Source organism: Culex pipiens, chromosome 3 (genome assembly GCF_016801865.2).
Source record: "Culex pipiens pallens isolate TS chromosome 3, TS_CPP_V2, whole genome shotgun sequence".
Classification (NCBI taxonomy): Eukaryota; Metazoa; Arthropoda; class Insecta; order Diptera; family Culicidae; genus Culex; species Culex pipiens.
Window position 1 is genome coordinate 49573270 of NC_068939.1, and position 23863 is coordinate 49597132.

At 38.0% G+C, this 23863-nt stretch overlaps 2 protein-coding genes across 2 annotated transcripts; both read left to right on the forward strand.

Annotated features, from left to right (window-relative positions):
• Positions 1-13534: 13534 nt before the first annotated feature.
• On the forward strand, positions 13535-22366 carry LOC120413230 (plasma membrane ascorbate-dependent reductase CYBRD1). Its single transcript, XM_039573957.2, has 6 exons — positions 13535-13785; positions 17052-17270; positions 17326-17528; positions 17591-17751; positions 17816-18469; positions 20311-22366. Exons 2-5 carry the CDS (start codon positions 17063-17065, stop codon positions 17982-17984), a joined length of 741 nt encoding a protein of 246 aa, XP_039429891.1. The 5' UTR covers positions 13535-13785; positions 17052-17062; the 3' UTR covers positions 17985-18469; positions 20311-22366.
• Positions 22225-23863, forward strand: LOC120413231 (histone chaperone asf1). Its single transcript, XM_039573958.2, has 2 exons — positions 22225-22366; positions 22841-23863. The coding sequence occupies exon 2, from the start codon at positions 22860-22862 to the stop codon at positions 23553-23555; it is 696 nt and encodes a 231-aa protein (XP_039429892.1). The 5' UTR covers positions 22225-22366; positions 22841-22859; the 3' UTR covers positions 23556-23863.

Below are 23863 nucleotides of genomic sequence, written 5' to 3' on the forward strand. Positions count from 1 at the left end.
CCTGTAAAAAAACATAAATCTGTTGATAAGAACTATTTGCCCTGCTGACGACGTTGTGGGTCGTTTGCGGGACGTGGCCTACGTTTTCCCTGCTGAAGTAACACTTAACTCAGTAAACTGTTACGTAAGCAGGGAAAACATTTTTGATTTGTCTGGGACTGACACATAAAAAATAGATTCTGGGACATCTGTCTGAAAAAATAAAAAAAAAATCAAAAAAAAATTTAATTGTTTTAAAATAAAATTCTAATACCAAGCGGTTAATGGTAAAGAATTATTTGCAAGGTAATCCAAATCCTGAAGAGTTATACAACCAGAAAAGGTGTGATATTGTTATTTCAAACAAAATATTTATTTGAGTTTACATTACAATGGTACTTTTATGAAAAGGTAGTAAAATGTGCAGGTGTTAAATTAAATAGATACCTACTCCTTTATTTTTTGAATAGTTCTACATGGCCTTAGCCTGTATAAAAAAAAAAAACAAAAAGCTTGGTTACTGTGAAGTTAGCAAGGAAAATGCTCATCACATTAATAAGCCACGCCCCAATGATAGAATTCACTGCTGAACACTTGAAGAACAGGAATGATTTGAAAATATTTTACACCAACATATTTGAGTACCTTTGTATACAAGTTTGATTGTAAATTTAAAATTAAATTATTATTTTGGTTTGAAAACGCCGATTTTTGTGATCCATGACTATGACTTTAAAATTTTCTTCTGGCTCAGTAACTGATACGTTAGCAGGGAAAATATTTGTTCAGATTCGAAGGCATTGAAATACGTAAAAAAAACTAATTTAAATACATCAAAGCAAATATATTGTTGAAAAGATTGCATTTACGATAAAAATTATAGTTTAAAAAAATCCTGTTTACGTTAGCAGGGAAATTTCACTTTCCCTGCTGTCTTCACAATTTTTTTCCTGCTGACGATGTGAAGTGAGCAGGGAAATTGGATTTCAATGACGCCACCTGGTGGCCAATACGAGAACTAAAATTTTCCCTGCTGTGAGGTCCCGGCGTAACGGACGCAGCTCATTAGCTGCCAGTCATCCTCCCGACCGCCCCTGACCTGTAGTCCGTCGCCGATTCCTCATGAAGTCCTCCCGGAACATAATTCCGGTTCTGCTGGACCCACTCGCGCCGCATCACTACTCGTCGTTCCGTGCGCATTCACCAACCGTTCCTCCATCACTGTCATTCTCTTGATTCCCCTCTCTCGAGCACTGTCGCTCCTCTCACGCTAGACTTCCACTGACACCCCTCGTGTGCCAAGGGGTGGCACACTCGAAGAGGTCAGACCCTACAATCCCCCCTTGGTTTTATTTTGAAATACGTGACTGTTCATCCTGATAAAATTGATAAAAGTAAAACCTTATCCACAATTACCTCCTTGCCTTGATATACAGTGTAAACTAACAGGATATCGTTTCAATAAAATTACAATTACAATTAACTTTACATAGGAACAATCATCATTACCATAAAATGTCAACCAAACATCGAGCTTGGTTTACTGCTATGTATCGCCAACATCGTGTAATTATTTGCTATGCTATGCTGATCTAGAAAGTTGCAATAATACCAACAAACAAATGTTGACATCTGTGTTCATTGCATCACCCCACATGAATCTAATAACTTCTAACTGCTCGTGTTATTTCTGTTATGATTGTACCTGATCTCAAAATGTTGCCTTGAATTGAGACGAACTCATAGAAATACTCATCGTTCGAAAATATGTTCTAAAATACCTGTCGCCCTTCCCTCTCTCTTATAAATTTTATTTATTTATTTTTTCCGACTTCAATCTCCAGCCTATCTGAAGTATTTCAGAAAATCATATATGTTCTTATTTGTAAACAAGTTCTTACCTGTTGTCTAATCATAATCTCGTATCAATTTGAATTGACTTTGATTTTTTTGTAAATCGTTCTATTCCTAAATCTCATAATTGATCCGCACAATAATAAAGTATTCTTGGCAAAGTAGATTCAATGTTAAATTTTGATTAATAAATTGTTCATCAAATCCAATCATAACAATAGTATTCTTTATTTTAAAGAAAATATAAATACACCTTAACAAATTTACCAAGATTTAACAAAAAATATTGACAAGAAGTCATGCCAATGACGTACGTACATTTGTGAAATACAGTCGACTTTCTGGCTGTTGATTCTCTCGACTCCAAAACTACTCCATCTGTCAACCAATCTATCAGTCTCTTCAAAAGAACTCTTTGATTTCTCCGTTCTACAATTCGACACCATCCGACGGTCCGTTCATTATCGACACAGAAAGAGTCCACTGTCTATTCTAAATAATCACAATACCTTGAATTTCATCTATTGAAACTCTTTGCGAATATTTAAGCTCTTCCAGTGTTCTGGACCTTACATAAACAGGAATAACTGGAGTTATCCATCAAGTGAGACAAGACACAGATAAATAAAACCTATCGTGTAAAATGACCATTTATGCTATGAAAACTTTTCTTATACAGACATACCTCCAGATATCTTCAATATTTTGAACTACCTATTTTACACCATTACAAACGACATCGTACAGTAAATTGTCCAATCAGCAATTCATTAATGCTATATGTGAATCTTGTTTATAAACAAGAAATCGTCATTTAACCCTAATCGTTTGTCAATCAAATGTATACTAAATCAAATGGTCATCTAATAAACGTCATTGACTATTACCGGTCCTACGAATAAATCTACTTTGAAATTAACAACGATATAATAATGTTCCGCATTATTTATAAAACCAAATTAAATAGATCGTGTTCTTACCTCACTATCACTATAAACCTTGATTCTAGCATGTGAGTAGAAATGATAAAATATCCTAGAATCAGAAAGAGTTAATTCAAGTGAGATCTAAAATGCCAAACCCTCCAATGGCTGTTTATATTGCCCCATGAAGAAAATGCAGGTCAACCAAACACTGGCGTAACTTCTCAAACCAATTTGTTAATTAGTTCCAACGGATGCTAATTCAATAAGATTAAAAATGAAACATCGCTGACGATCGCATTCCTTCCTCACTTTACGATTATTTTTTTTTAAACCAACCATGCCTGAACAATATTTTCTTTAAACCGTTTTTTAATTCACAGTTGTGATTACTGTTGTTATCATCAGCTACAACATAACTTTAATTTATTCTTACTCATATTAAAAATGTCACACATATTGATTTATACAACGCAAAATATACAAAAGCTATATCAGGACCGCTGTAAGCCTTGTTGAGTCCTACCCGGATTACTCAACACCTCTGTATAATTTAACGAGTCTTCTTTTTATAAAACCTCTCACTGAACGTCCACAACCCAGTTCTAAGGTAGTCTATTATATAGTATTTAAACTTTTTAATACCACTGGCCTTCCACAAGATATTCACAAGCCATTTCTCCGCCAGGCTTGAGTGAACATCCTAAATCCTTTGAATTCCATCAGGCCTTACAGTGAATATTCACTGAACATCTCTCCGCTTGGTATTTTAGTGGACATTCGCAGAACCCTTCTAAACTCCCACATGGCCTAAATACTGATAACAACCACCATAATAAAATACATTCTGGAATTATCAACCATACATTATTATTTATGACAACTGCAAACGGCTGATCTTCGTCTACATTTCCTGAATGGCATCAATTACCCCGGAAACACTCAAATATTAAAATGACTCCATTAGAATTAACAATAAGAAAACTGAGTCTCCATCGGTCTCTCCATTCATATATCGCTCGACAGCTAAATACTTAATCCGTGATCAACGTTTTGTTTACAACCTGTAGTAATTACGGAGACAAAACTATTTTCATTCGTTAACAGCTTGGCCACTGAACACTCAACCCGTGAACAACTTTCTGTTCACCACCTATATAAATTATAGGGACAACATAACATCCATTCGTGAACAGCTTAACAACTGAACACTCAACCCGTGAACAACTTTTTGTTCACCACCTATATAAATTATAGGGACAACACCACTTACATTCGTGAACAGCTTGACAACTGAACACTCAACCCGTGAACAACATTTTGTTCACCACCTATAATAATTATAGGGACAACACCAAAACCAATCATGAACAGCTTGACAACTGAACACTGAACCCGTGAACAACATTTTGTTCACCACCTATAATAATTATAGGGACAACACCAAATTCAATCGTGAACAGCTTGATAACTGAACACTGAACCCGTGAACAACATTTTGTTCACCACCTATAATAATTATAGGGACAACTCCAGTTCCATTCGTGAACAGCTAGACAACTGAACACTCAACCCGTGAACAACATTTTGTTCACCACCTATAATAATTATAGGGACAACACCAAATTCAATCGTGAACAGCTTGACAACTGAACACTGAACCCGTGAACAACATTTTGTTCACCACCTATAATAATTATAGGGACAACACCAAATTCAATCGTGAACAGCTTGATAACTGAACACTGAACCCGTGAACAACATTTTGTTCACCACCTATAATAATTATAGGGACAACTCCAGTTCCATTCGTGAACAGCTAGACAACTGAACACTCAACCCGTGAACAACATTTTGTTCACCACCTATAATAATTATAGGGACAACACCAAATTCAATCGTGAACAGCTTGACAACTGAACACTGAACCCGTGAACAACTTTTTGTTCACCACCTATAATAATTATAGGGACAACTCCAGTTCCATTCGTGAACAGCTAGACAACTGAACACTCAACCCGTGAACAACATTTTGTTCACCACCCGTAAATTATACAGGGACATTTCTCCCGTGAACAACCTCTTGTTCACCACCCGTAAATTATACAGGGACATTTCTGCCGTGAACAACCACTTGTTCACCACCCGTAAATTATACAGGGACATTTCTCCCGTGAACAACCACTTGTTCACGACCCGTAAATTATACAGGGACATTTCTCCCGTGAACAACTACTTGTTCACCACCCGTAAATTATACAGGGACATTTCTCCCGTGAACAACCTCTTGTTCACCACCCGTAAATTATACAGGGACATTTCTCCCGTGAACAACCACTTGTTCACCACCCGTAAATTATACAGGGACATTTCTCCCGTGAACAACCTCTTGTTCACCACCCGTAAATTATACAGGGACATTTCTGCCGTGAACAACCACTTGTTCACCACCCGTAAATTATACAGGGACATTTCTCCCGTGAACAACCACTTGTTCACGACCCGTAAATTATACAGGGACATTTCTCCCGTGAACAACTACTTGTTCACCACCCGTAAATTATACAGGGACATTTCTCCCGTGAACAACCTCTTGTTCACCACCCGTAAATTATACAGGGACATTTCTGCCGTGAACAACCACTTGTTCACCACCCGTAAATTATACAGGGACATTTCTCCCGTGAACAACCTCTTGTTCACCACCCGTAAATTATACAGGGACATTTCTGCCGTGAACAACCACTTGTTCACCACCCGTAAATTATACAGGGACATTTCTCCCGTGAACAACTACTTGTTCACCACCCGTAAATTATACAGGGACATTTCTCCCGTGACCAACATCTTGTTCACCACCTGTGAATTGTACAGGGACACTCCAACAGTGAACAACCTCATGTTCTGCACAACGACTCCTGCAGGCAGACTTCCACCGTGAAAATGTAATTCACTTTTTACAGCAACTTTTACACGAATCTAAATACCTATTTTAATGTTTCTATTCAAAACAATCCATAGAGCAATCTTATTTAAATTTAATTTAATTAACTTTTATTCATATCTGACACAATCACTTGAAGTTTTACGTTCTAACCCAGCTGCAAAATTATTAGTTTCAATTACTTAACTCCATATACTTGTGATCTAATTCCTTTTCTGTCATTTTTCTTGGACTTTTATAAACTAACATTTGAATTTTATGTGAAATGTATAATCAAACATGATTCAATCAAACAAGACCATAGACTAGTCTATGTTCAGACCGTGAACTTGTCGCTTACAAGTGAACATTGCATCAGCTAACCAAATGAGATATTTTGAAACTTTTGTTTCTACCACATCGAAACCAGTCACGCAACAAGATCAACCATATAACCAATTTTAATTCCGCTTTGGTCATCTCATAATACAAAACACTTGAATTCATAGGTTCGAATTTTCCCAGTGTAGCATTTGAGTAATCGCATGGCTTCGCGGCAGGCCAATATAAATAAAAACAAATCGTACAAGGAAACTTTATACAATAAATAAATCACTCAAACCTACTGTTGTGGGCCTCTCCTCCCCTTCAAAACTTGTTTGAAATAAAACTTCAAAACAATAGCTCGAATTAGAACTTGCTTTCATCGCACAAAAAAAAACACAATTCGTTACCTGACCTTTATCCTCGTCGCCAGATTGTGAGGTCCCGGCGTAACGGACGCAGCTCATTAGCTGCCAGTCATCCTCCCGACCGCCCCTGACCTGTAGTCCGTCGCCGATTCCTCATGAAGTCCTCCCGGAACATAATTCCGGTTCTGCTGGACCCACTCGCGCCGCATCACTACTCGTCGTTCCGTGCGCATTCACCAACCGTTCCTCCATCACTGTCATTCTCTTGATTCCCCTCTCTCGAGCACTGTCGCTCCTCTCACGCTAGACTTCCACTGACACCCCTCGTGTGCCAAGGGGTGGCACACTCGAAGAGGTCAGACCCTACACCTGCTAACGTTTCCCTGCTCAAGTAACATCAGTGTGGATCACATGTTTAGATCACTTTCACGCAGGCTTGCGTGCAAGTTGTGACCAATACCTGAAACTTGAAAGGACGCGAAGCGCGCGCGGATTTTATTTAAAATAAATATCACGTTCTGTGTTGCATATCGCCCAACACAGTATCTCGAAACTATTTTTTTTATGATTAGATAATGTAATAAATGGTTTATTTTGTTTTTAATTATTACTGTAATTTTTTTATAGTTTTGGAGCATATTTACACCCAAGTCGGTCCTCAAAATGTTTGTTCATAACAAGTCATAGTCAGTTAAAACTGTAACTTCTATTTTCTTGATCTCGATTATCATAACCTTGACATTGATTAGGCAAATTATATTTTTTCAGCAATTTAAAGCATCTTATGCCTAGAATTTTGAACTTAATTTGATAAGTTCTCTAACTTCTCTTATTAAAAACATCGTTCCAAATTTGTGTAGTGTAGTGTACCATCACAAAATGGACTTTATCACACTTTAGGGAGACGACATATAGAGAATGTTAACATTAACCTTAACATGTCAACATTAAGTTAATAAAAAAATTGTCTTTGAATCCGCTTTGCTAATGCGACCCGATACTCCTCATGGGTCATGAGAATAATTTTCTTTAAAAAATGACATATCTTTGTGCATTATGTGGTAAACTGGGTGCAAAATAGTGGTTCGCAAAACGGCCTCAATTTAGAACTGTCAAAGTGGAACCAATTTACTGTTTGAAAAATGATACCAAGATGTGGCAAGTATTGAAATCGATCTATTATTTATTTTGTCAGGATTGAAAAAATGACTCGAACTTTTGAAGTATTCGAAGTAAACAAATCTTAAGATACAAAGATACATAATCTCGGAACTTCCATTGTTCTTCTGGTTCACAAAATTCCATCCAGTTCTGAAGCAATTTTTCGTCACGTGGAAAATAAAAAAAGCATCTTTTGGCCACCCATCGTTTAGTCTACGAACAAAAAATGCGCGAAGCACTCAATTTTTCAGCGAAAAGTCTAACATTAAGAAACATTAAGAGATCCAAAATGTTTCAAAACAAGTCACTTCAGCAGCAAAAAATATGTCACGCTTGAGCTTGAACAAAGCCTTCTACTTTGTTTATGTTTACAGTAGTAGTGCACTTGTAGTAGTGAGGAGCAGTTGGGAGCATTCGAAAATCACGTTACGCATTCTGTCTTTTCAGCACCCAGGTGGTAAAGAAACATAGGGGAGAGTGGGGAGACTTGATCCCCTTTTTTATATCGCACATAACTCTGTCAATTTCTCACAAAACGATGAACTTTTTGCATGAATGGAAAGCTTGAACATTCAACTATGTTTGGCTGATAAGGGTATTTCATCAGATAAACTCTTCGAATCATGCCAAGCGTTTTAAAAAAATATTTTAAACCGGCATTTTCAAAATGTTGGGGGTAATTTGATCCCCCTTTCAACATTTTTAAGAAATCTTAAGCAAAATGTTTCTTATTCATCCAAACTGTTAATTTTCTAAAAGTTACAGCAATTTCACGTTAAACCTGTACGTTTATGTTCAAAATATAACAAGTTAAGCATGCAAAATATTTAAAAACTTAAAATCTTCTTTTTTAGATCAAAAATGAGCATGTTTACCAGGGTTGTTAAAATATCAAAATATCTCCTCTCAGCAACTACAATTATCTCGCCTGAATATTCATGCCTCAAATACAACTGCTCTTCTCTCTTCATTGAAACTCTCAGCGCCGAACATAGCCGAACACGTTTTTGTGTTTACCCACTCGCGATTGACATTTTCCTTTTCTCTCTCATTCTCGCTTCCACGATCATCCTACCGCAACAGCGTTTAACCACAAAAGCCGCCACAAAACCAATTTTGCAAACGCAGTTTGAAGGGGCGTCATGCGTGGTCGGCTCCTAATCGCCATCTCGCGTTCTCTCATTGCAGTTTTCGGAGAGGTTGAGAGACTCAGCGGTGAGAGCGCATAGTCGAGGAAAAGGGAAGGAGTGATAGAGAGAGAATGACATCGCTGGGAATCACGAGACACAAGAAGAGATCTCACAAGCTATAGTGACGGCCGCTATACTCTCGGATATTTTTGGTGCAGAGATAATCTATTGATAGCTTTTCTATCACTCTTTTGCAACACTGATGTTTACAAAAGCTGATAATTTTTGTTTACAAAACTTTTGAAAAATGGTTCAAACTGCAGTAAGTTATGTACAACTATACTAAAGGAAACTATGTGTGTGTGTGTGTGTGTGTGTGTGTGTGTGGTCCAATCCAATACCCGCTGGCCGGCAGCGAAATTATGGGAAAGCATAGTTTGTATCAGACTTGGTTATGCTGATACAGCTTATCTCAGTCCCGGGTATTAGGTGGTGTCAGCCCTCGCGCTGCTTCCAGTGACCCATTTCAGAATGACAGAGCTCCTTGCGGTCCAATTCCGAGGTCACTGGGCATTGTCTGGCCCCGCCTAAAGATAGAGCAAGAACCAGACGGGTTCTCGACCTATCTTTAAACTTCCGATCCCATCAGGCAAAACTGGGACCAGCGTGTATTTAGTAAGTAGCAAGCAAGAATATATCAGTTATCAAAAAGTCCGATATGGACTGATCTCACCAAATTTTCGAAGCAGCTGCTGCTTTCCTTATATGGTGATGATGTCCAGGTCCAGTTAAAAACATGTTGCATATCCAGCGTCGTTTCCTCGCCCAGATGTAATGCCCGATAGCGAAAGTTTCCGTACGCGACGCAAGTTCACAATATGCCATCATACAACGAAACAGCTCAAACGACGACGGCGAATTCACGCGAAACGACCGAAACATTTTCACTGTTGCTAAAAAGCGCAGTCCTAGACTTCCCGAAAACTCCTGAATACAACGCGGATGATAATCAAAATCTTGTCAAAACAAGGAAAAACATAATCTTAAAAACTTTTGCAATTCCTCCCAACTATACTAAAGGAAACTATGTACGAAAACCCAACCCAATTATTCAATCTTGAGGCTGATTCCATTGACTTTAAAAATGCAGGGATCAAGTCTCCCTAAACGCACTGTTTGAAACAATTGATTGTAAAAATAGTATGACGATAAATTTAACGTCAAATACGTAAGGGTTTTGGAGTTGATATGTTTATCAAACAATTCATGCATAAAAATTTTTTTTGAATAGTTTTTGAGTGTTTTCTATACTTATCAAAACAAAGAAAAAAGATCTCTTGGAAGTTTTTTGCAGCACTTTTTAGAAATATGTGTTTAACTCAATCTAAACATTTTTTAATTTTTTTCTTTGATTTCTACAATGAGTTTTAGTCAATTTCGCACAACTTTCTAGAACAAAGCAAATTGTTTTACCCACATGCTGACGAGATACAGGCTTGGGATCAAGTGTCCTCGGGGATCAAGTCCCCCCATTCTCCCCTATTTTCTTTCAATTTTTATGTCTATTACAGATTTAATCTGATTTAATCTAAAGTATTTTTTCCTCAGTCCTGATTTAAGAAATGGTTAGAAAAACACAGAAAAATATTTGATAGTTAAAATCACAGAAACGGGATATAATTTTTAAAAGAAGTTTGGGCGATTTCAAGCAAAGTAACATAATTTTGAGTAGTTACCAAAGTCCTTGATGATTTTTAAAACTTCGACAAAAGTTTTTAATTTTCATTCTCAGATATGAATAAAGAAGTATATAATTTGGAATCGAAAATACTTAAAAAAAATCAACAATGCATCAAATAATTCTACTTCAGTATCTAAACAGTAATTTAGTTGTTCTAATTATACACTCAACTGTCACTTTTTACACGGCGCTCACGCACACTACCAAAAAAAAGTTGGGTAGTGCGTGTGAACACCGTGTAAAAGGGGTGTCAAACTAAAAAATGACCCCGTTCGTTTGACAACAGTTGGTGTTAAACCATCGGGGTTTGAGTGTATTTTGCTCTGTAACAATATCTCTTTTTGCCAAAACCCCACAAAAATTCCAAAATATTTAGCATGGTTTAAAAAATTTAGGGGGGAAAAAATTTTACTTTCATAAACCATTTCGAAATATGTTTATTTTTTCATTGTTATCCATTTTCAGATTGTGCTTTAAAATTACAATAACAACACATTTATATTATGGTGTTTAGAAAGACATTTAAGTATCCACCATTAAAGGTTTTTGCTTCCAGTACCCCTTGGAATGGCTTGTATTCCCCGGGTATTTCACTTGATGTTTCTTTGCAAAAGATAATGGATAAGTGCAGTGCTTCTCGGGACGCGCAGTCCTGTTTTTTCGTGATAATTTTTGTCTCTTTTGTGTGGCTGTTTGTGTGCATGGGGTGATTGGTCAGTATAATTGAATAATGCCGTCATAAGTACAGTGCTTCTGGGGAAGCGCTGTCCTGTTTTTTCGCGCTGTAGTTATAAAGCAAGATCGATCTTGAAAATTATTCATATTAATCGGTGAGTTATTGTGTGCTTCAAGCCCTTGTGTTGAAAAGACCTTCCCATAGCTCCGTAGCTCGGAGGGCTCGACGTAGGTTGTTTGTGTGTTAAGTCCTCTCTATAGCATCGTAGCTCGAAAGCAACGAAAATCAATACCTTATCTAGCTAACAGAAAGAAGATCGGAAGACACTTGATGGTTGAGTTCGTCACGTCTATTCCGTAACAAATTCATGAACTAAATGATTATATAATTAAAAATCAGACTACGCTATCATTGCAGCATTGCGTTTAACACCTCATTTTATAAATAAATATTATTTGGTTTTATCTTTCCACAGCCGGCTGTCTAAGATTAAACCATTTCATTAAAAATTTAACAACAGTTAAACGGGAAATGTCTCATCCGCAGCAACCGATTGTTTGCCTTGAGAATAAAATATAATACCTTTCAACAAACACTATGATTTTGGGTCGCATCATCATCTTCTATGATGAATCCTGACCAAACACCCTATCCTACTAACAAGTTTTCAGGTTCCTGGCGCTCGTGGGGTGTAAGCACAGAGTAAATCAGCTGCCCTAGTAGCAACCTGCGCTAACTAACATTCCCGTCCCTTAAAATCGAGATCTACAAACTGACATGGCGGGCGCCGTTGGTGGCCAATGACTGTTACCTATTCGCAACTGATCTTGTTTTGGCAATCATGGTGTTTTATCTTTTCAGCGCATTCATACATGCTGTTGATAAGGGAAAAACCACTTGATAGTCGAAGCCTATGATCAGTAGTGCTGAAAGGATATTACGGTTCTGTTCAGCAACGGAGAAGGACAACCATGGGTGGTCTCTCATGCTCATGCTCATGCTCATGATGTTTCTTTGCAAAAGATAATGATTCGATATAGCCGATTCAAATAAAAATGTCAGCATTCTGGTAAGAAATCAAGAGTTGAATGTGACAGCCTTAACGGCAATACAATTCGTGAACATATAACAGAGAAACATAGAACGACCATTAACATTCAATGTCAAAATCACATATAGGGCCAATCGGAGACGGCTCTAACTCAGCGGTGGTTTTACAAGTGCTTAGAATAAAATTCACTACAATGTGTCATAAATAATCAAGTGTGAGTTTACATGTAGTCTGAGGCATAGCAAACATCCTTAAGCCATAAAGATAAGAAACTGCAAACCTACCGCAATACAAAAATATTTATTTTTACGTTTCAAAGTCATGATCATGAGAATAAAAAAAACCTTAAGAATTTGTTTCAATTTGTTGACAAATTATGCAATTATTATGACTAGTACTACTAACGATAAGGCCGATGCAAATATATTTCCAAATTTTTGTCCCTCGGCTCTGACCGGGCTCTGACCGGTGGGCGACATAGCAATAGTCTCATCATTTGAATAAATTTTGTAAAATTTGTACCAGCCTAAGCGAATTTCTTTTATTTGAACATATAAACAAAAATTCAGAACACCCAAAAATCTCTAAACAAATGTATTTAAGAAGTCAACAAGAGATAGTAGCTTGCAAATCTCCATTTAAGCTTTTCATTAGTTAGAATTATTTAAAAACGATTTTTGTAATGTGCTGATAGGCTTAAAAAAGAAATGTGATTGAAGTAGGAGCATTTCCCCTATGCTGGCACTGTTGATTTACTGACAACACACTTCACGAATATAAAACGCTTTGTGTACCAACACAACACACCGTTAAACAGATGGTGATAAGGTGATAAAATTCTATCACAGATTCGTCCACACAAACACAAATTCTGCGCACTCTCCCATGCTGATTCAAACACTCTCTTGCAACGAGCACACTCTCTAACAAACACTTGTCGAGTCTGAGATGAATCAATAAAATTTAAAAAGGGCGAATCAACACGTGAGTAAGAATCCACCTAAGAAGTCTTCTTGATTTTTGTCTTTCTCACTAAAGAAAGGTATAGGTTTTTAAAGTTAAGTTAAATATGTTCTGAGTCCGACTTGGGATCAACCCAAATCTTTTGTAAAAGTTTCATTTTTAAATTTTCTGAGCACATTTTTACCTTTGTTAAAAAGAATCCAACCCTATTGCTCGCGAGAGCAGAGCACAGTCTTTATCAAAATTCGCGCTCGCGTCTCTCGCGTTTTCTCAAACCTTCTTCATTTCTCTCAAAAGATACTTGTTGGATCACTTTCATTCATACACGCCAGCTTTTATCCAATTCAATTGCTCGGCTTTTATATATATTTTAACCAACACACGCGAATAGAGTCGTCGACCCGGGTGCTGGTGTGCGGGCTTTATTTTGCTAAACGCCAGCGTTTTGGCCAGTTTGGTGGTATTCGCGGTCGTGGCAGGCAGCACAGTTTCTTACGCGAGTTTCCTCTGAAGGCATTTGGCCAAAAAAAAAAACATACGGTACTGCAGAGCAGAACTTGTCTTCTAGCAGATGGTACTAACTTAGATCAGGTGCACGAGATATAAAACACCAGGAGAGCAGCCATAATTCGCATTTTTTAAGTTTGAGGCATCTTCATTTATCGCAATCGTGATTAATTGCGGAAACTAAGGTGAGGGGAAAATCGATCTTTTCAAGTGAAAGGTGGAAAGTGTGACCACTCTAAATGAGGGGAAAACTTTCTTCTAATAATTATAATTTATTTGGTGAAGAGGTTCAGTGAACAACGGTGGCATCTTGATTAGGAAAAAAAAATCTAAATTTGGTCATTTTTTTGTGAAACTGATTTCACACTTAGCTGAAGAGATCCATAGTTTTAAAAGCACAACAAAAGATTGCAAACCGGTTGCACAAAATTTTGCACGCAAATTTAGCCCAACATATGGTTGTGTTGTGACCTTAAAGCTTGGGAAAATTGCTGCAAATCGGACTTGGGCTGACTTGACGTGACGAATTTTCCAGCGCCAATCGTACTCAAGATGTCTCAAACTTAGTAACTGTGTGGGCTGGAAAGGCATTTTAATGAAAACGTCTGTACGGCGGCATATTGTGTGTGATGAACTGCTGAGAATGGCAGTAAAAATGCCATTCGGCAGCGCCTCGGTCATTGGTGTGGTGCGGAAAGCGTGACTCGAATTCTGTGAACGGTGCAGTTTGTTCAGAGGGTTAGCCGCAACTAGTTGGAAAAATAGTTTACAGAATGTATTCGATGCAGTTGCAGCAGCATCGATGGCTGATAAAGTTATCGCAATTACGTTGCAGCTGAAAGTACGCGATGAAAATTCCCACCCCCATTTTCAAGGCCGTTTTCGTATCTGTCCGAAGCAATCAACTATTTTTTTAAATAAATTTCATATATTTGTCTTTTTGTGTTTGTTCCCATTGTTCGACGGTTTCCGAGCACGTGGTTTAAAGCTTTTGACAGTCGTTCCAATGATCTAATTCGGATTCGCTCATTCGAATTAGCGGATCCACTCTGTATTATATACTATCGAGGTTTTTAAGCGAATATGGCGTTCGAATGGTGAACGCCCGAAATGTCAAAATCACGCAGTGGTACCAACATTACGGAACAAGTGTGCCATGGCATGACAGCCACATTTTTTTCTAATGTTGGTGCTACTGCGCGATTTTGACATTTCGGGCGTTCACCATTCGAACGCCATCTTCGCTTAAAAACCTGGATAGTATACACTCAACCTCGCACTCAACACACCATTTTTTTTTTTTGCTGAAATTCAGTAAAGTTTTACTGAATTTTCATCTACTGAAATTTCAGTAAACGATTCAGTAATTTAGATTTTACTGAATTCTCAGTTAACTGATATTTGTCACTTTGACAGATGATTTACTGAAATTTCAGTAAAATGGTTGTCAAAACAACTGAAATTTCAGCAAAAGAAACGTCAAATTATTTTGCTGAAAATTCAGTAATTTTCTTGTGGCAGTTTGACAAATCATTTGCTGAAGATTCAGCAATCATTGCTGGTTTTTCAGTTATCAAAATTTTATTTTGGTTGTCATTAAAATACTGTTATTCATTCATTTATTTCATCAATCGTCCAAACCTAAAAAAACAGGTGGTTAGCATCGAGGCATTTGTTATTAACATTTTTCTTACCTTTGTTTCTAAAGATCACAATACAAAAACACATTTGAAAGAAGATTTACCTACTCTCGGCAGCATCCAAACAATAAGTCAGAAGTGACGTTTCAGTTTGACAGATAGCCAGTTACTGATTTTCCAGTAATGTTTTTGTTTATTACCGAATTTCAGTAAATGTGATGATTACTGAATACACTCAAAGTCAGAAGTATCCCTCAAAAGGGTACTTTCAATCCTCAAAAAGGATACTTGCTATTCTTTTTTCAAGTTCACCCGGCGTCACCCTTTCAAAAGGGTATGTCAAATTCAGTACATTTTCGATACCCTTTTAAAGGGTGACGACGGGTGAACTTGAAGAAAGTATACTTTTTACTTTGAGTGTAGCATTCAGTTAATTATTTTACTGAAATTGCAACTAGAGGGTGACGAGCGGGAATTCCCGGGAAAAATTTCCCGGGAAATCGACCATTTTTGGACCTCTCGATTCCCGGGAAATTCGGTCGAGACTCCCGGGAAATTTTAAACATATAAACATCGAAGCAAAATTATATAAACTAATCAGAAAAACATTTGAAAAATTCAAAATTGTTTAGAACATTGAATGTTCAATGTTTGATGTTCAAGTTCGAATAAACCAATGCTTCTCTAATCTTCTTATTCAGAAAGTGTAAATTTTAACTTGTCAAAAATTCCAATAACTATTATTGAGAGAAGCCAAAAAAAATGTGGAGCCCAAAATTTACCTTAAAAATATTAAGCAGTTGCACCCAGAAATGATATCAAATATTTTATTTTCAAATATTATTTTTTTAAGTTATTTCTAAGAGGGACAAGCTTTTTCAAGTTAACTTCGATTTCCATATCATCTCTCGAGAATATCAATCCTCATAATCTATTTTTTTGTGAATATTTGGGTTTTCCTGATAACTGAAATATTTCTTCAATGAATATTTCGGTTACCCTTAAAAATTACAAAAAAAAACAGTTTAATTTGTTGTTTTGAGTCGCTGTTATCATATTGCTGAATTCCCGATACTGGGAAATGAAATATAAGCTGTATAAGTTAATTTTTTACAAAATCTAATAACAACTTGTGCAAATTTCGAAAGATCATAAGTGTGAATTAAGATTCGTAAATATTTCAAACTACAATTTCGAGCCTTAAAATGCTCAAGAAACGATTTTTATTTGCAGATTCCGAAAAAAATATCAAAAGTTTTTATAAAGTTCCTCAAAATAATGATGCTACATAAATTACCGTTTTATAGAATTAGTATGAATTAATTGTAATTGAATTCATTGAAAACAAACAAGTTTATTACTTTTCATTTTGAATTTTTGACACTATTGGCATTCCCGGGAAATGTCCAAACTCTACTCTCGATTCCCGGGAAATTGAAAATCTCGAGAATCGTCACCCTCTAATTGCAACCGAAAATTTGCTGTGAACCCCCGGTGGTTGGTCACTTTTTCGTTTAACACTTTTTTAGTTTGTACCCCGTTGATTGGTCAAAGTCAAACTAAAAAGTGACGAACTGTCAATTTTTATACGGCGGTCACGCACACTTTCAAAACAAACGTTTGGTAGTGTGTGTGAACTCCGTGTAAAAAGGATGTCAAACTAAAAAGCGACCCCGTTCGTTTGACAACAGTTGTTGTCAAACCATCGGGGTTTGAGTGTGCTTTTAAAAGTCGTGGGAAGCAGGAAAAAGCTATTTGAAAAGTATTTCAAAATATTTTCAGAAAGAAAACTAAAAAATATTTTGTTTCAGTAAAATAAACAATGGACAACAACGGCGCATCGGTTGGCTCCTACAGCAATTTCCGCATCCTGTACCTGATTACCCAGATGGTGGGCGTGACGATAGTCGTGCTGGTCAGCTCCTGGATCGGCGTCCACTTGGGTGGCCTCGGCTGGACCAAACCTTCGATCCAGTTCAACTGGCACCCACTGCTGATGAGTTTGGGCATGATTTTCCTTTACGGAAACTGTGAGTTTAGACTTTCTTTTGTGGACCTCTGTTTCTTATTTTCTTGATTTTTCAGCAATTCTGGTGTACCGTGGCTTTAGGTATGCCCGCAAGAAGCCTCTGAAGATCACCCACGCCACGATTCACGGATTGGCATTCTTGTTCACAGTGGTGGCCCTGATTGCCGTCTTCGATTCGCATAATCTGGCCAAGCCACCGATTCCCAACATGTATTCCCTTCACTCGTGGGTCGGAATGGCAGCCGTCGTCCTCTTTTCAGTAAGTACAACTTTTTAATTTATTTAAAAACTTAAAACCAATGATTTACATGATTATTACAGTTGCAATACGTTTTTGGGTTCGTATCTTATCTGTTCCCGGGAGTTCGAGAACCGCTACGTGCAACCTACATGCCAGTGCACGTGTTTTTCGGACTGCTTGGCTTCGTACTGGCCATTGCGGCTTCGTTGCTGGGACTCTCCGAGAAGGCGTTCTTTTCAATGTAAGTTCTTTTGAGTAGCATTCAAAAATACTTTTTTTACTTTAAAAAATCATACTCATTTTAGCCCAAACTTATCGAACCTCCCAGCTCCGGCCGTGCTGGTCAACATGATTGGTATGCTGCTGTTGGTTTACGGTGGACTGGTGGTATTCCTTGTGACCGAAGTCGGCTACAAACGTAAACCCCTCCCGGAGGATGTGATGCTGCTTACGCATAGCGCCTCGTCGCAGTAAAAAGTGTGCAATGTTTTATATTTTACCTTTCCCTGAATAGCTGTTTTATTTCCTGATAAAAAAAATGTAAGTTTCACGTGGTACTTGAAATATTCTAAGCTTAAGCACAAAAATTTACGAAAATAAAAGAATGTGCTTGTTGATGGTCTGATCAGTAAATAAATAAAACTATATGGATGTGATACATAAAATATACCAAGAATAAATACTATTAAACAACGATAGCTCTTATCTACACTTAATGACAAAGAATGTAAATATTCAATGAGAAATAAAAATAAAACGTTACTCCTGATACGCTTGTGTCCATGGCAATGAAAGGCAATCGTTTTATAACACCTTAGTTCCGTTCTTCACTTTGCGTCGTAAAGATACTGAAAGAAACCGCAAGCTGATTAAACCCGTGTCAAGTCACCGAAGTGAATGATGTGGTGAGGCCACAGAGCCGATCATCGGGTTGAAATTGATACCCCTTCAGTTTGGAGGTGTGTTCATCCGTTTAGCTACCTGTGGGATGATCGATTAGCTGTATGATTGGTAACATGATATAGACGGTTTACAATCAATGTTGTCTTTTTTTCATATTTCGTTACTATTTAACGAATCTCAATAACTTGCTTACTTTTTCAAAAGGTCCTTTGTACATAGGAAACTTATGGCGCATTGGTTGTTTTGAAAAAGTAATTTAGTAATTTGTTATTAAATTAGGTCAAGAATTAAGAGCGAGTTTTTCACCAATGTGTAACAGGTCGTATCGAGGTGCTCCGATTTAGATGAAACTTTCAGCGTTTGTTTGTCTATATATGAGATGAACTCATGCCAAATATGAGCCCTTTACGACAAAGGAAAGTGGGGTAAAACGGGCTTTGAAGTTTGAGGTCGAAAAACATCAAAAATCTTAAAATTGCTCGCATTTCCGTAAAACTTTTTCAATTCCAACTCTCTTAGATGCATTCGAAAGGTCTTTTGAAGCACTTCAAAATGTGCCGTAGACATCCAGGATTTGTTTGATTTTTTCTCATAGATTTTGCAAATTACTGTTAAAAATCTTAAAAATGGATTTTTTTAAAACCTTAATATCTTTTTCCAACAGCCTCCAACACCCATACTCCCATAGATCAAAAGATAGGTAATTTCATGGACTATAAGCCTTTGGAAATAACTTTTTGGCCAATCACAGTTTTTCTCATAGTTTTTCGATTTTTCTATAATAAACATTTTACAACGTTAGTTTTTGCCCTGTAGACCGTCATAGCGGCACATATTGGTCTCAATTTTGTCATATTCGGAATCCTCGGACAATTTCACGTAAGTTAGAAGTATTGGAGTTGTCTTTTTTGAAGTGAATAGGGTCCCAATTAACATTTATAAACCAACTAACCACCACCAAGTTTTATTAAGGTTTTATTGTAGCATCTTGAATGCTTAATAGTTTTATTTGGGCATTACCCGCAACCAACAAGCAAGAGCTAATTAATAGGTTCTAACAAGGTTTTATGCCTCGGACATAAAACCGGGTGAAAATAAAAGCCGACTGGTTTTCTATAAGGTTTTATGAAAGTTTTAATAGAGGCTTGAAAACCAGATGGCAATGCCATGCCAAACGGTTTTATCGTATACTTTGTTAAAACCAAGGGTGTTGTAGCTGTCAAGTGCCATTAGGCATGTAGCTCACTTAAAACCATAAGCTCCTTAAAGAGCATTTATCGCGGCCAAATAGCAGTGCATAAATCGTGCTTGCCATTTCATTAGGGCATTTAACTTTTTTAAACAAGAGTGTGTCCCTTTCACACCTTATGTAAACTGTCATTTGAGTGAAAGGGATACACTATTGTTTACAAAAATTATGTGCCCTTTTGAAATGTTAGGCTCCAAATATGGCGCTAAACGCGTGCTCTGATTGAATATGATTGACCGCCATCTACACTGAAAGAAAGGCTTACAGCAATGTCACATGTTTCACACGTGAATCTGCCCCATACGACTTTACATGTGAATCTCATGTGCAAATCACTTCGAAAAATCTCATCGCGCGACACGGTAAATTCAACAGCAAAACACGTTACCTTCACGTGACGACGCACATGAATTTGCAATGCTTTTCTTATTATTTCATCTTCTTGTAGTGTAATAGGAACAGATTTCCAATGATTTTCATTTGTGTAAAAAATGAGAGGGGGTTTCTTTTTTTTATTAATTTATTTCTCGGTTTAAACTATGATTAATATAAATAAAAACATTTTTGAAAGCATGTAAAAAAATCACTCATTTCACTTCACTTCACTGTTACGCTCGTGGTTACGCTGCGTTGTTAAATTTTGATCAGGTTCCGACAGCGTTTTGATGATCTACCACGAAGTTTGTGCACGCCCTGCCGGACCGGAGAATCACAACGACCAGGACGTTCGGGAACGGGTTTAACCTGGCCGAGCAAAAGTGCACCGAGGCGACCACGAACTTCTCGGTCCGGTAGCTGGCGAATCCGTAGCTCGCCCTGGATATCCATAATGCATCTCGAAAAGCACCTTTTTCAGGACGAACAGCTCCGGATCTAGAGCAGATTCCGAAGAAAACCCTGATCTTCTAAAAAATAAAACGCATTAATTTCAAACAGATTAACTCTTTCACTAGATTATACCTACCACCTGCTCAAAATAGTAAAAGTATCGAAATTTGTTATTTGGCTAAACGATCATTTTAATACGAAGCGATCCGAAAAGCAAATTCTCCACCACCATCGTCGGTGGCCATCTTACTAATGGAGATTTTTCGTCAGACGCATTTCAAAACCAAAACATTCCAATCTAACGTGTTTTCCACTTCAAAATCAAAAGAAATGTCGAATGGGGCAAATCGATGAGAAATTCATTTGAATTTGAAAGGAACTTCATGGGAAAAAAGAGTGGAAGGTTTCTCGCTAACGATCAGCTGGTTTCAAGTTATTTTCACATCCATTTGAAATGTAAAACACGTGAGGGCCAATGGAAAAGCACGTGAAAGCATCGTGTAGATTTTTGGAGACACTCACGTGAAAAAACACTTGAGTTTGCTATGTTGGTTTCTTTCAGTGCAGGCAGAAAAAAATTAAAAATCATAATTTGATGAAAACACACAATTATGATGAATTTGTGGCATCGTTAGTTCAAACATAATTTGAACATTTTTTTTTTGCAAAGATTAGCAATACAATATTTTTTCACATTAAAAACTATGATTACAAAATAATGATTTTTGATGAAGCGAGTTGATTTTTTTGGCTCTATCTCCCCTACAATCATCAATAAAAATTTAACCGCAGCTGAATTTGAGCAACCAATTTCGAGAAATAAGGTTTGAAATTATTTTAAGTACCTCCAATATCTATCATATCATCATCACCATTTTTGCAACCATCTCCATAATTTTATTTGGCAAGACGAAGACTTATTTTTTGCCAGAATAAAATCTGTTTGTCATAAGACGCATGAAGATGTATTTTAACAAAGGTTTTATCAAGGCTTTAAGGAGGTTGTTAGGATTTCATTTTAAAGCCTTGAACTCCTATGTGGGCTTTATAAATAGGCCGTAACAACCTTTTGCGAAGGTCCTTTTGGGTTTTAAGTGTGGTTTATCGAGGTTCTGGGGAGTTTTTTACGACTAAGTGGTTTTAATGTTGGTTTTGGCTGATAGGTTTTATAGCGGTTGTGACAGCTTAGATAAAGCCTAAAATGTTACTTGGGGATGAACGAATTTTCTCACTACCAGGCGAACTGAAAAAAGTGTCAAGTTGTTGAACCATCGGGATGGTACTGTAATGATTCTATCTTTTTTTTAATTACTTGAATTAGTTAAATTGCTTCAAATCAACATTTTTTACCATGAATTTACTCGTATACTGACAGACTTTCATAACTAAAAACACCAAATAATAAATTTTAATAAAACCATTGTTGCAAAATCCAGAACACTTTCTTCCTTTTGGCGCGAAAAGATTTCTCCACGCGAACTTGCATGCACCTTCCCCAACTTCACAGACCCAACACACACGATCCACACACCATCCACAACCCACCGCGAAAGTGATCTAATATCCACCCCCCTTGCCGTCACTCCGCAGCCAGCTGTCAAACGCGCTGGCGCAACACAAAAGCGGGAAAAGCAAGCTTGAAGCGGTTTTGTTTTGCACAAAGTGTCACTTTCTGGTGTCAGAATTTCCCTGCCGATGCTCTCTGCGAAGGAATTGGAGATTTTCTGAAAATAACGGACTTTTTGGGTGCCAAAGCGAGTGATTTAGCCGGAAGAAGCTAGCGGAAGGTGCGCTCCGTCGAGTCCCGGTAAAAGTTGCTGCAAAACGGTGCGATCCGTGACTGAAAAGCGACGTGAAAGTTCGTGCTCTGGCGCAGGTTAGTTTCGAGGGAAGGGGCTTTTCTAGAAGGTTGGACGTGTGAGGTGATTGGGAACGGGGTCATCCGCCTATGCACTTCCGAGTGCTTCTGGGAATGGTATTTTCATGGTTAATTTTTCAAGGGGAGCTTTGTACGTTGTTATCTGACATAGGTAATGAGTTGATAAGGTGATTTTGCAATATGCAGCATATCAACTGAATTACTTTGATGAATCACAGATAGTAATTAGGATCAATTAACAAAAGCTTACAAAAACAGCAAATTTTCATGTATGTACATGTTAAATTAGTGAGTACTCAATTTTAAATTTTAACTGAAAATAAGCACGCAAAAGAAAACTAATCAAGCTCTAAAAGTTTTGTGAAATTATTTTGCTAAAATATGTCTCCTTACGGACCCTTTTTGGTAAATAGAATTTTAATATCGGCCTGATCAGCACCAAGAAACTAATCCAAACCCATCTTTTCACAGTCGAAACCTCCACACCGAAATGGCAAAGGTTCACATCACCAACGTGGTCGTGCTGGACAATCCGAGCAGCTTCCTGAACCCGTTTCAGTTCGAGCTGACGTTCGAGTGCATCGAGGAGCTCAAAGAGGACCTCGAGTGGAAGATGATCTACGTCGGGTCGGCCGAATCGGAAGACTTTGACCAGGTGCTGGACACCATCTACGTGGGACCGGTGCCCGAGGGTCGTCACATCTTTGTGTTCCAGGCGGATCCCCCCAACGTGGCCCGCATCCCCGAACAGGACGCCGTCGGCGTCACGGTGGTCCTGCTCACCTGCTCGTACCGGGGCCAGGAGTTTGTCCGCGTCGGTTACTTCATCAACAACGAGTACTCGGACCAGGAATTGCGCGAAAACCCCCCAGCCAAACCGCTCTTCCATCAGATGACCCGCAACATTCTGGCGTCGAAACCGCGCGTCACCCGGTTCAAAATCAACTGGGACGACACTCCGGCCAACGGTGCCGCGAACGGAACGTCCGGAACCGGCCTCGAGGAGGACAACGGAATGATGGACGATGGTGCGCTCGATGCTCAAATGAATCCGGCCACTTCTTCGTCGGCGGGTCTTGGCGCGGCCGGTTCGTCCGCTGGCGCTGGGATGCAGGACGACAGCAGCAGTATGGCGTTGCCGCGGGAGTTTAACGAAAATTCCAACTCGCTGGCGATGGAATGCTGAGACAGATGGCATCCATCTAGCAACGAGTGGTCCCACTAGGATGTAGTTCATGTGTGTTTTGTATTTCTTTTTTTGATTAATTTTCATTTTCCTGTTTCAACCGTACCGGGTGAACTATTTCTTTTCTCATTGCCGTACAATAAAGCGCGCGTGCACAGTTCAGGGCGCCGGCCAGCCGTTAATCATAGTTTTAAAACTAACGTTGCGTCATTTAGTAAAAACTCAACCATACGATCGTAAGACTAGATATAAAGTTGTGTAAATAATAATGGAAACAATTAGTAATAAAATCATGCGATAAAATTGGG